At 44.8% G+C, this 12,332-nt stretch overlaps 1 protein-coding gene across 2 annotated transcripts in view; it reads right to left on the bottom strand.

The window, feature by feature from the left end:
- Positions 1–8,533: 8,533 nt before the first annotated feature.
- The window catches only part of RTEL1 (regulator of telomere elongation helicase 1), a 51,883-nt gene continuing 48,084 nt past the window's right edge, over positions 8,534–12,332 (bottom strand). For both annotated transcript variants that reach the window (XM_010569452.1, XM_010569451.1), the window contains exon 35: positions 8,534–9,059. In XM_010569452.1, the coding sequence (XP_010567754.1) occupies positions 9,028–9,059 (32 nt within the window). In that variant the 3' untranslated portion in view covers positions 8,534–9,027. The remainder of the gene's footprint in view (positions 9,060–12,332) is intronic.

Here is a 12,332-nt window from a genome sequence, read left to right as displayed (position 1 = left end):
GTCGAGCAGCCCCCCCCAAGCCCGGGCGGGACCCACAGCAGCGGCTGCGGCCAAGGAGGGGGCAGAAGGGGGCGAGATGGTGGAGGAGAAGCCTTGGCCTCCCTCCCCATCCCATCCCATCCCCCGGGAGCGGCTCCCCCCCACCCTGCCCCGCATCCCCGACCCTTACCGCACCGCACCGCTCCTCTCCCCTGGCCGGGCAGCACCTTTATAAGCCCCAGCCCCTGGGAAAGACCCCTTTTGCGCAAGCGGCCGGCGGCATCCCGGCCCGCCCGCCCCCCCCATCGCCCCCTCCCGGGCTGCCGCCGCGGCGGGCACCGGCTCCGCTTTCCCGTCCAGCCCCGCCGAGCCCCAGCGCTCGCTCCTCCCCGACCTCCTTTTTCCCTCCCGTTCCTGCTTTTTGCACGTCAAACAACGGAACTCTTGGGGGGGGGGGAAAGAGAGAGTTTTTACCTGCGAGGAGGCAAAGGCGGGGGGGAAAAGGCAGGGAAATGCCCCTGCGAGCGCTTCCCTCCCCTGGCTGTAAATGCTAAATAACTTCGCAAGAAGAGCACTTGTCTCTCGCTGTTGAATCCCCCCCAGGATGTGCCAACCCCCGTCCAGCCTCCCGCACGCTGCGAGGGCACAAACCCTGCTAAAAAAGCCCAGGTTTTAGTGGTCCGGTAATACATTTCTGAAGCCGGCTCAGAGCTTCAACCTTCTCCTTTCCAGAGCACTGGGGATGACACTAACTCCAACTGTAACACTAAAACACTTTTATGGGCTAACAGCACCCAGCAGCTGAGCAGGTCAGCATTTCAATATCTTACAGGTGACACTTTGCCATAAGTCTTGGACCCCAAGGAGTTCAGGGGAAACTGAATTTAGCCTTAGATGTACAGTGCTTAGCAGAGCCACACAGGAGTGCATTTACTGGTGCCTGCCCTCTCTGCACTGCCCCTGCTTAAATACATCAGATTTTGTCCTCCTGCCCCGGCTCACCAGGTTCCCTCTGAAGGTAAAAAAATCCACGGCCACCTCTGCAAAGTGCTTTACGTGCTAGAAAGGCACACGGTGGAGAGCTCACCGTCCCTCCGTTCCAGCTGTAGCTGCTCTGGTCCCCCCCCACCGCAGTCACAGGGAGAAGGAGAAAAAGCACAGAATTTACCTAGTCCTTGGTGTAAAAGCAGGAGAGCACCTCCCCGAGCCCATGAAGAGCACAGCGTCTTCTGTACCTGAAAACCTGCTTTTTCATTTCCTCCCCGACACCATCTCTCCTATCAGCAAAACGGTGCAATGACGCAGAGAAGGGGAAAGCTGCAACCAATTCCAAATAGCGAGCTGACAAAAAAGTTTAGCTTTTTTCTCATTTTTAAACTCTCCAATCAATGGAAGAGAAGAAAACACACCTACATACAAATCACATCCTAACGCACAGAGTATTCAGCTGGGAAATCTGATGATTTTTGTACTACACCCCTGTTAATGTCACAGCTTGCCATCTGCATCTGTGAAAAGCACAAGAGAGCGTGCTGTGATCTGCACGCTGGGCTGCTGCCACTGCCCGTCACATAAACTCTGCCGGTTCCTGGGTCACAAACTCCTCGTGCCCTCTCCCATCGGCACAGCTCGCAGCTCCCGGGACCCCCAGCCACCCCCTTGCCACCAGCAGGGCTCTGACATCCCTGGCTTGGCACGTTGAACAGGCTTATGACTAGGAAAAAACCCAGCTAGCAGGTTTTATACCAGTAAAGCACCACCACCAGTACTATCTCTCAAGATAAAACAGGGCTAACAACGATCACCCAGCAAAGCCTTGCTTGTGCAGAAGACAGACATGTAAGAGAGCAGTCTGAAAACAGTAGCTAATCCATAAACACACTTGCTTAAAATGCACAACTTCAAGCATCGCCATGTGGAGACACTGAAGGGCCTAAAATATCCTCCCACAGGTCATTTTCCATGGAACTGCTGTTTATAGCCTCGCTGCTCTCAGGTCAGGCTTTGCTGTCTGCTCTGAAGACCTCTGACGAAGAGGACACCAGCCGCCGCCTCGGAAAACAGCAGTACTCGCCTGCCCCACGCTGGGGCTCTGAACACATTTCCCACCATTGTTTGGGCTACAACAAAGGAATTCCACTTGGGAATGCAGCTGTCCACAAGGAATAGAGACTGTTTTTATAAGCCAGCCCAACATCCTCTAAATAAGCTTCTCTGGCAGCTGTCACAATCTGTATTTTTCTCAAGTGTCCTCTGCCCCATCAAGTGAACAGTTATGAGTATCAAACACCAAATACAGCACCACAGAAAAATTTAGTTTGGAAAATTTTGTACTTTGTTCTGCACTGGGAGGCCCAACACCCCAATCCGTGGTGTTCCTTACATTTTTAGAGTTGTTACACGTATGACCAAGCTGTGGGTCTGAACTGCAATCCTACAGAGCAGTATCTTTCTTCTGTGAGAACTGGGCTCCTTATGTCCTCACGTCTCAACACTCAGTGTTCCCAAATACTCTTTTCACACTTGTTCCCCTCGTGTATAGTCACATCTCTTACGTTAATATTATCCCACGCATACAGCCCAGGCACGAACACCCTGTTTACACCCAGACACTGTCTAGAAGGTGTCCTGAAGAGCAACCTGTGCTGTACCTAGAGCAGACGCGTGGGCACTTGTGGGTGAGGAAGGAGGAACAGAGAGCTCGTCCCCGACAGCCTCCCCTCATCCTCCAGCAACCCCCGAGGAGGAGGAGGAGGCGGCATCTCATTCTCAAAGAGACTCTCTGGACAGGCATTCGCGAATAGTCAAAACCAGATCAGGCACTCAAAAAAACAAATGCAAAGCCTCTGGAAACGTGAAGGAGCCATAGTGAGGAGGTGAGAGGACGTGGAGGTTTTTCTCCTCAAGAGCCAGCAGCCAAATTATTTTGCATATTGTTACAGAGAATTAACATTTGAGCATTTGCCTTCCACAACACCAGAATAAGCCTTTCCCCTCCAGCTGTCAGTCAGTGGATCTGCAGATGGTGAATCTCTTGGACTTTATTCTTAACACTGTTAAAGATCAAATCTACAAGAGCTAAACACACGATTTACAAAGAAAGAAAATCAAACCCAGTTTTCTGCTACCTGGAAGTAAACCCCGATGGTCAGAAGGAATCCAAAGCTCCTTCCAGTAAGACCAGTTTCTACCCATCGTGGTTAAAGAAAAAACTCTGACTCTAGCTGGAATCGAAGGGGCTCAATGTTTTGGTCCGAGAGCGCTGTTGAATAAGTGGAGGGCACAGGCAGGGCCACAGGTATTTGTGCTCTACACAGAACAGGTGATGGGCTGATTTTCACAGGCCACTCTAAAATAGATTTTAATTCTACTGCTGGTTTATCTCAGTCACTTGCAGCTCCCCAAAGTAGTCCTGATGATTTGTAACGCCTTTTGACATAATCCCTGAGCCAAGGGCTGCTAGGGCTTTGCTTCATCAGTATGCATCATCTCAGTAATTAAAAGTATCAATTAATCCTCCAGCACTCCCATGGGACTGAGGCACATCCTCTTGAGGGTATTTCTTTTGGGTGAAACTCGCCCCTAGTCTGAATCAAGCACAAAGCCCTGCACTGCAGCTTACCCAGCCAGAAAGTTTAAGCAAGACGTCTTTTGCCCGAGGCTCACCCCGGCCGAGAACAGCCTGGCATTTTGGAGAAGCCCTAGGGCAACAGCAGCACGTTTCCTTTTCTGGCAGGCAGAAAGCTGATCTCAGTTTTCCTACCATGGTTTTCACATGGTTCTTTAGCCTGTTATCAGCCCTCTCGCTGACACATCTAGACTTTTCCAAGAAGTTGCAACAAAAATCAGGTCATCCAGCCTTTTGCAAGCTTGGGAGTCGGTTTGAAGTGATGAACAGTCAATACCATGACATTCATAAAAGGATTACTCAAAAGTAATCTGAACGGCTTCATTTCTTCCCTGTCTCCCTCGGTATTCTACTTTGATTGAAAGAAAACCGCCAAACCCCATTAACACCCTTTCCTGTGCTGCCTGCTAAGAACACCTGACAGAGGAACTCACAAGACGTGTGAAGCGAACGTAGGTGGCATCTCCTGGATGGCACCTCGTGGCAGTCCTGTATCCTAGCCACAATAAGTGCTGGGACGGACCTAATATGCCATGAAACTCTAAGCACGCAGCTCCTCACCATACCGCAGTGTAGCATTGTCAATTTATTTTGTCCCGAATTAAACAACGACAAAAAATCATCAGATTGATATTCAGAGAGTGAAATACCACATCAATGGGACAGAAAGGGCTTCCCCAGGCAATCTCTGCCTTCTAGGGAGATAAGAGTCTGGGAGAACAACAACCTCCAATTAATCTTTTTTCTGTCTGTTTTTTTACTTGCCCAATGAACCTCCCAGAACGGGTTTACGGGGTCACTGCCCGATCACTGGAAAGCAACAATTCGACTCACTACTGACTTTCTGACCCATGGAGGGAGCTTAGAAAAGGAATTCAGCATCATATTCTCATGGCTCTGATTTCACTTCCCCGCACAGGACATCACTTCACACTTCTGAGAGCTTCAGGCTGTCCAGCAGCACAGCTTTTCGAAACTACTCTTGCAAAATCAGGTTTCTTATTAATATTTAGAGAAAAATCCAAAAAGCAAAGAAATTCCTTGTTCTCCGTCAGTAGCTGCTTCTCCAGGCAAAGACACAATTAATCTCTTTCCTCACACAAGAGTTGCTTTGTTATTTTTGGTCTCTTTCCCAAGTCCTTTCAGCTTTATTTGGGAAAATCAGTGGGAAAATTTTTTTTGATGACACGTCACTAAAATTGGAGACAATATTGCAGGTATAGTCATAGCACTGCAATGCAGGGGCAATAAAGAGAGATTAATATCTACTTCCTTCATGATCTGTAACTCGTGTGTCATTTGCTTCCCAAAATCAGCTAGGAGTGTCCGTGATAGGTTTTCCTCTCCCTGAGCACTCAGTTTGGATCAGTTCCTTTACTCACACAGAACAACATAGATTTTTCTGAAACAATTCTTATTTTCACTTTCTGGTCTTCATAAATAATGTACGATCTCCATCTGTCATTCTTGTAAATTCAAGTAGTTTCGAGATGACAGAAGACTGCTATCTGCAGCATGTCCTGACAGCTGGTTCCTGGAGACCCTCTTCTTCAAGCTTTCATTGGAAGCAGCTTTATTGCTGGGGCAGGCGTGGGAGGAAGCAGCACTCTGAACACATTTAGGAGGGCCATACTGAAGTCACCAAAGGTTCGGTGACACACGAGCCTCTGAACATTTCTTTGGAAGATGGGGAGTGGAAACACGTATGCACTGTCCTTGGTGAGAAGTGATTCTCGAGCAAGCTGCCATGGGGAATGTGTGGTTGACACAGTGCTCAGCTGCTGGGCAGAGGCTGGAGAGCTGATCGCAGGTCAGATAACATCGCTGCCAGGCGTCTCCCGTAAACCAGGGAAGAATGCCCTGGAAGCCCCAGCATAAACACTCTCCTAACAGGTAACGGTGCTGCTATTTAGTGACACCAAGTGATCTACAAGAGTAGAGGCCTTAAGACCTGCCCTCAAGTTCAGAATCGTGTTCTCCCACAAGAGGAGTTCCTTCAGGTTTACTCCTTGGTGAAGGACAATACCATGTAAAAGCCTATTTGCTCACCACTGGTCAGGGGTGCAGCAGCTTGCTTCCCCAACCCCCTCCCAATTGACAGGCATAACTCTTCAGCAGACATCTCCAAGATAGGTCAGGAATGACAGAATCATTAAGTTCTGTTCATTATTAAAACTAAAACTAAGTGATGAGCGGATAAGGCACAGACAAGGACAACCTCCTGCCGACTGGACGTTCTCCCGTCACCAGTACGCGTTAGCGTCCATCTGTCCTGCCCGAGACGCCAACAGCAGGGAACCAAGACTTCCAGACCTGCTACAGTGCAACCCCCACCCCACCAGAAAGCAGCAACAAACCCAGACCAACTCCAAATCAATTCCCTCTGCACATGGCAGGTTCACTGACGAGGACACTGAAGCGTTCCAGAGCTTGTCAGGGTGGGTTCAGCTAGTGAAGGCATATAACAGTAAATCTTTTCAGCAAGATGATCCAACTGCTTCAGAATAAAAGAAGGAATGTGTGAATCTCTTGAAGGCACCGAGATATTTTTAACACAGTTCTCTGTCCTGTCTCACTAGCAACAGACCATTCCAGGTAGGAACAGTCTCCAGACCTAAAACAACTCCAGTGGCAAGGACAAAGAACAGCTAGAAAACTACTCTAGTTGAGAGGAAAAAAGAGTGTAATAATTTTTGCCCCAGCAAATCACACATACCTTTTAAGTGCTTCATTCAGTCTTGCTGGATCTTACAGCATTTTTGCAGCCCGTAGCAGATGATTTCTTAACAGGCAAACCTAAACAAAACCATCATTTCACTGCCTCTCTGAAGATGTTCAAAGCTCATGTCCTGTGCTGTGGTTTCCCTCCAGTGGCATAAGCAGTAAGCTGCAGTTCTCCCCAAAGAAAAGACTTCACGGAGTAGACAAGGCACTGAACTATCTTACCACTAAGTAACATTTTACTGTTCACTACTCCCAGCCTTCATTCAGCTCTTAAGAGCTCCCATTCCACTCCTCACCCAGGCTGAGAGAACGCACCAAGAATTCAAAATGAGCAGCCACAAGAAGTCACAGGGACCTGCTCGGAAGCAGCTGTGAGCCTTACCCCACACGGACAATTCAGATTGCCCCAAAGCTGCCAACTGCAAAACATCAGCATTGGCCTGAGCTGCTTTCCCCCTCGAGAACATCAGCTCCCCCCACCCCCCACGCTTTTTTGAACTTCTGTAATGCAATAGTTATTGCTATACTCGTTAAAAAAAGCAAAAGAGAACAAGTGATGATAAAGAACACTCAGGGCACAACTTGTGAAGGTGCGACCTCAACAAAAAACACTTGACCCGCAAATATAATGAAGCACGTTTCAGGTATGGAGTTGCTTTGTTTTTTGGGAAACAAAGCTGTCTTCTTCCATGTTTCTGGCTAGATTTCAGTCCAGCAAAATGTAGCTTTTCCATCATTAAACATAACACAGTCACCAAGCCACAAAACTCGGAGTCCTTTTGAAGGACGAGAGTTTAATGCTACCACCTTCTTGACACCATTGCTCCAACCCTTTTTCTGTTCATTTTTACAACGTATACATACATACATATATTTTTTCTGTAATTTTTCCCACTTAAAATTCAAATATCTAGGGCTTTCTCGGCATTATTTATTCTTGTTTTCAGAATCTAAACCCCTGTCAGTAGTGCACTGAATAGATACGTGAGAATAGATAGAAGGTAAAATTCATTCACAGATTTAAACGTGTCAGAATATGCTAGCCCCAAATTTCTAATTGTCAGTTCAATGAAGTATGGAAAGTTCCTGTTTCACTGCCATTTAAGAACACCACTTTTCTTGTTCTTCAGATAGTCTGACCACAGTGAACCCCGACTTGAATACACACATGTTACTCAACACTGTAATGCCTGAGAGGCACAGCATCACACACACTACTAGGTTGTTTCTATGTAAAGCGGATTCCAATCTGGAAAAAGAAATTTCTCAATTAGGACCAATCTCCCAGCAACAATGAGATTTGAAGTGACACTGGGTTTGAATTCTATAACAGGGGGAAATAAGAACCTTTGAAATTTTTGTTAAAATGCAGCTCACTTTTCAATTTTGAGTTATCAATTATTAACATAAAATTTTCCAAAATGCCATTGGTATGAAATCCACCTACAGGCTGAGGAAAAAAACACCCCTAAAACTATTAAAGAATATATTCTCCCAGAAAATTCTGAAAACATTTGCTATATGCAATGTCTCTGTCATCACAGGAACTCCAAAACTAATTAGCAAGTGAGAATACAATCCTTTGCTCATTGCTGTCAAACAAAAATACTCAAGTGTCAAAAATCCCACAGTATAAACCTTTCCGTTCACTCCTCCCAGGGCCATTGGGACTCAATACCCAATGTTTTTATATCTGGTAAAAATTAAAAACAAACCAAAAAAACAACAACAACAAAAACCCCCAAACCAAACCAACCAAACCTCAATTAAAACAAAAATGGTTTGATTTATAGTTTAATTTACAGCAGCTACTGAAGATTTAAAATTGATACAATTTTTCAGGTTAACCACTTATACCCACTACTCATAGAGAGTGGAAGTATTAAGGAATTTTTTTTTAACCCATCTAACTTGATTTATTTTAAAGTTTTAAGTCAATTAGTTCCTTTTTCTTCTTGGAAAGTAAACATCAGATAACACAGGGACAGCAGAAATATCAGTACTGAGCAGAAAATAGAGCCTTCTTAGAAGCATGTTCTGAAAAATCCCAGCACAATGGAAAGAATCAGGCTTTGGGGTACACAGCAGATGAAAGGGAGTGTTTCTGCTCGCTATCCAACCGCTGGAATTTGTTTTTGAAAAACATCCTTTCAGTGTTTTCTGCTATTGGAAACAGCAGCTGCTGCCAAACACCAATGAATGTGAATCACTTTTTCCAGGAACACCAGTGCAATACGGATGGGTAGCCTGGCCTTCTTATTTAGCCAACTCAGTTCCACTGCAGTAGCTAGGGCTCTGCCAGGCTCTGATATTACCTGATGGGCCCATGAATGACAGCCGCCTCTAGGGTATAAAATTTCGGCCTAAGAGTGGCCACAGTAGCATTTACTGGCTAAAATAAGGAAGAAATTAACCTTCTTAGTTCCAACAGAGGACAATATTCTGCTTTGTCTTCTGCTGGTGGTTGAAGAGAGAAACCTTTCAGACTTGATCACCTTTGTAGGAAGAAATGGTATGAGTTTGTGCACAGCATGTAATCCAGAGCCAGGGATCAGAGATATATAAGTGAACCTTCATCCTGCTTCCATTCAGCTTGAGAGCCAGAGTGCAGTGATTTCTTTCTGCTGACATGAAGTACTTTCTGTTGGTGAGACTATGACCAGAAGAAAACTTGGATTAATCGCTGCTTCTTCACATCACTGTGGCACTCTGGGCACTTCTTCACCATCTATATAAATAAATGCACAAAATACATAGATAATATATTAAATTTCTCTATCAAGTTTGCAATTGTCCAATATGAACTATAAGCCATGCTAGTCATTTGACAGTCCCCAAGATACCCTATCTCTTATTTTTAAAGGTGGTGTTACCAGGCAGTCATTTAACTGCTAGTAATAAAAAAATAAAATGAGGAAAAAGAAAGCCTCCCAGTGAAGTAGCAACAAATTTTACAGCAGTCATCTCATTAATTACAGCTATGACATATCTGGAAGACTAAAATACAGGAAGGAGGAAATACAGAACTGCAAGAGCTGTTGTGAAGTGCAGATGTACTTGTTATTAGTAAAATCCTATCAGATGGCTGGTGAGTTCCCTGAACTCCTGCTTCCTCTTGCACAGATGAGAAAGAAGTGATCTCCTGGGCATACCAGGACATCGGTGATACCTGTGGTCATGACCAAGAGTTTTGTAGGGGAACCAAGTACATTTATTTCTTCCTACCACCCCACACCTTTCTTGATTAACAGCAGAAGACTGGGTACATGAGGCAATAATTTCTCCACGCAGGTTTCAGTTTGCTTCTTTGCTAATCTGAAATTTTAAAGTTGGTCTTCAGCCATTTTTCCTACAGATGAACCCCAACTGTTCTTTTTATATTTTGCAAGTTACTAGTAAAACTAAAATGCTCTGCTTATTTCAAACATGAGATAGTAAAAAAAAAAAAATTAACAATTAATCTTTATGAGAAAACTGCCAGCTCAGTAGGCTAAAACGATGGTTACCTACATCAGTGGTGCTGCACAGGCTTCCCTACAGTATCAAAGTTAATCACTACAACAAAAGATGTAGACTGCAAAGTAGGCTCAGGCACTAGTATTTTGATTCTAGAAATATTAATTGAAATACCATAAATGGAGGGGGAGAGGAAAACTCACTTTACCTCCCAGTAGACAGTGATTTGTCAAAGAGCTCTAAAATTTTAAGTGTAATATATAATTGTGAAATATTATATTATTTGCCCATATTACAGATAGTCCAAGTGAGAATAACTCAGGCTCTCTGGAAGACCTGCAAAAAGAGCATGATAAATGATGCATTTAAACACTGAAAAGCAGCAACAGACCTCTGCACAGAAAACTAAAACTAAAAGCAGCGTATACTGGCACAGTCTCTGCAAGGCTTCCCCTAATGCACTGAAAAATCACCCAACATGCACAAGCACTAATCCCTCTAATACCCCTCCAGCTGCAGGGAATTCTGTCTGCTCCTCCAAAAGCTTCTAAAATGTTCCAAAATTGTTCACCGCCTCTCCCCACCACTACGCTATTTCAGTAAAATAACAAATTGGAAAAGACATCACAATATGCAAAACCCAATTCATTGTATTTTGAATGATAGGCTGTTTAGTCACTTCCTCATAGGACAATATGCACAAGAAGTGCTTTTGAGCTCAAGAAACATAGTGACTAACTTGTTAGCAAAGCAAAAAGCTGTTTTCAAATTAATCCCAGTCAGTGGTGACAAAACCCGATGCCATCTGATGAGAGTTCAGAGCTCAGACACAACAGACATGGTTGCTCATTTCCTGCTAGTAAGGATACCTCTATCACAAACACAGCCCTTGCCACGAATGGAGGCAATTGGCTGTACAACCAGCCAACGCATGGGTAGGAATGTGGATGGAAGTACTGGGAGATGGTTCCTCTGGGATTGGTTTCAAAGAAACATGGAATAATCTTCTTCCTGTTTGCAATCCTGTGTTCTCAACCAAGCTGTCCTTCCTCCTCATCTGCATGACTAGCAGAGAACAGTTTTGTCTCATCACTGGGAGAACTATCTCCCTCCATCAGTCCTCAAGTAATATCCCAAACTACAAGACAGTTGACTTTTCATTAACCAAACTACATTTGAATCATATCATAAGCAAGCTAACGTTACTGTATACTGAGAACCATTCATCACTACAAAGGTATGACATAAGTAAGGTAAAAAAAGGTGATGATACCATGTAGTTTCATGTTCTCCATAACAAAGGCTATAGATGCCAGTCATGCTGAACCTTGAGGGGTGCTTGAACAGTAGAGCAAAAGGTCTCAGCTGGTGAGAAGATGCTTCTTACATCCCCCACACCCAACAGTTTGCTGTTCAGAGCAAGAAAAAGAAAACTCAAAAAACCCCAAACAAAACATTCTTAGAAATAAGGACTTTGATGTATGTTGTCTATGGAGAAGGCAAATGGATCACACTGTTGGTGTATGTAGAAAGACTCCAAAGGTGCACTTATGAAGGACGGAGTATCCATGACGCACTTTTCTTGAGAACTGGAAGAATATCTTGTTTGTCCTTTTCAAACAAGCTGGGCATTAAACTGAACTAGCAAGAAGCAGGTTCAAAATGACAACAAAAAATGAGACGGTTCTTCACATAATGTTTGGCTAAGCTGTGGAAGTGCTTGCCGTGGGACATGGATGACAAGTTCCTTTGTTTTCAAAGGGAATTAGGCAATGTGGTGGAAATGCTTCAGAGGTTTCTGAATATACAGAAGCAACCTTTGGCTCAGGGAGTTCTCGTGCTGCAAATAGCTTCAGGGCTGAGAGATCACCTGCAAGAATCATCACTCATGCTCGTCATGTTCCTCTTTCCTAGCTGTCATTTTTTGGCCACTGTCAGAGACAGGCTGCTGGGTTGGACGGACCTGTACTCTGACTCAGTACATCTGCTATTATGTTCTGATTATTTGCTTCAAACTCTGTCTTTCCCTATCTTCACAAATTATAAGACTGTATTCACCTCAGAGGGCTGTGCTATGCTACCACAAAGCAAAGCTCTGATTCACCTTGCTAAGAAAAACACAGATCTTTTCTTTCCTCTGCCACCACCTGGTACAACGTGGGATGAAGTTTCACTGTAACTAGCAAGATTATTCAAGGTAGTGACTCATTTCCCCAAATACAGTTTTGTATTGCATACCTGAATAGAACAGAAAGAATACTTCCAGTTGGAAGGGACCTACAATGATCACCTAGTCCAACTACCTGACCACTTCAGGGCTGACCAAAAGTTAAAGCATATTATTGAAGGCATTGGGGCACCGACCACCTCTCTAGGAAGCCTGTCCCAGTGTTTGACCACCCTCTTGGTAAAGAAATGTTTCCTAATACCTAGTCTGAACCTCCCCAGACACAGCTTTGAACTGCTGCCACATGTCCTGCCACTGGATCCCAGGGAGAAGAGATCAGCATGTCCTTCTCTACATCCCCTCATCGGGAAGCTGTAG

This window comes from Haliaeetus leucocephalus, unplaced genomic scaffold (assembly GCF_000737465.1).
Source record: "Haliaeetus leucocephalus isolate CR32 unplaced genomic scaffold, Haliaeetus_leucocephalus-4.0 Scaffold273, whole genome shotgun sequence".
Taxonomy (NCBI): Eukaryota; Metazoa; Chordata; class Aves; order Accipitriformes; family Accipitridae; genus Haliaeetus; species Haliaeetus leucocephalus.
Note: the sequence above shows the minus strand (reverse complement) of the source record. Positions and strands in the feature narration are given on the sequence as shown.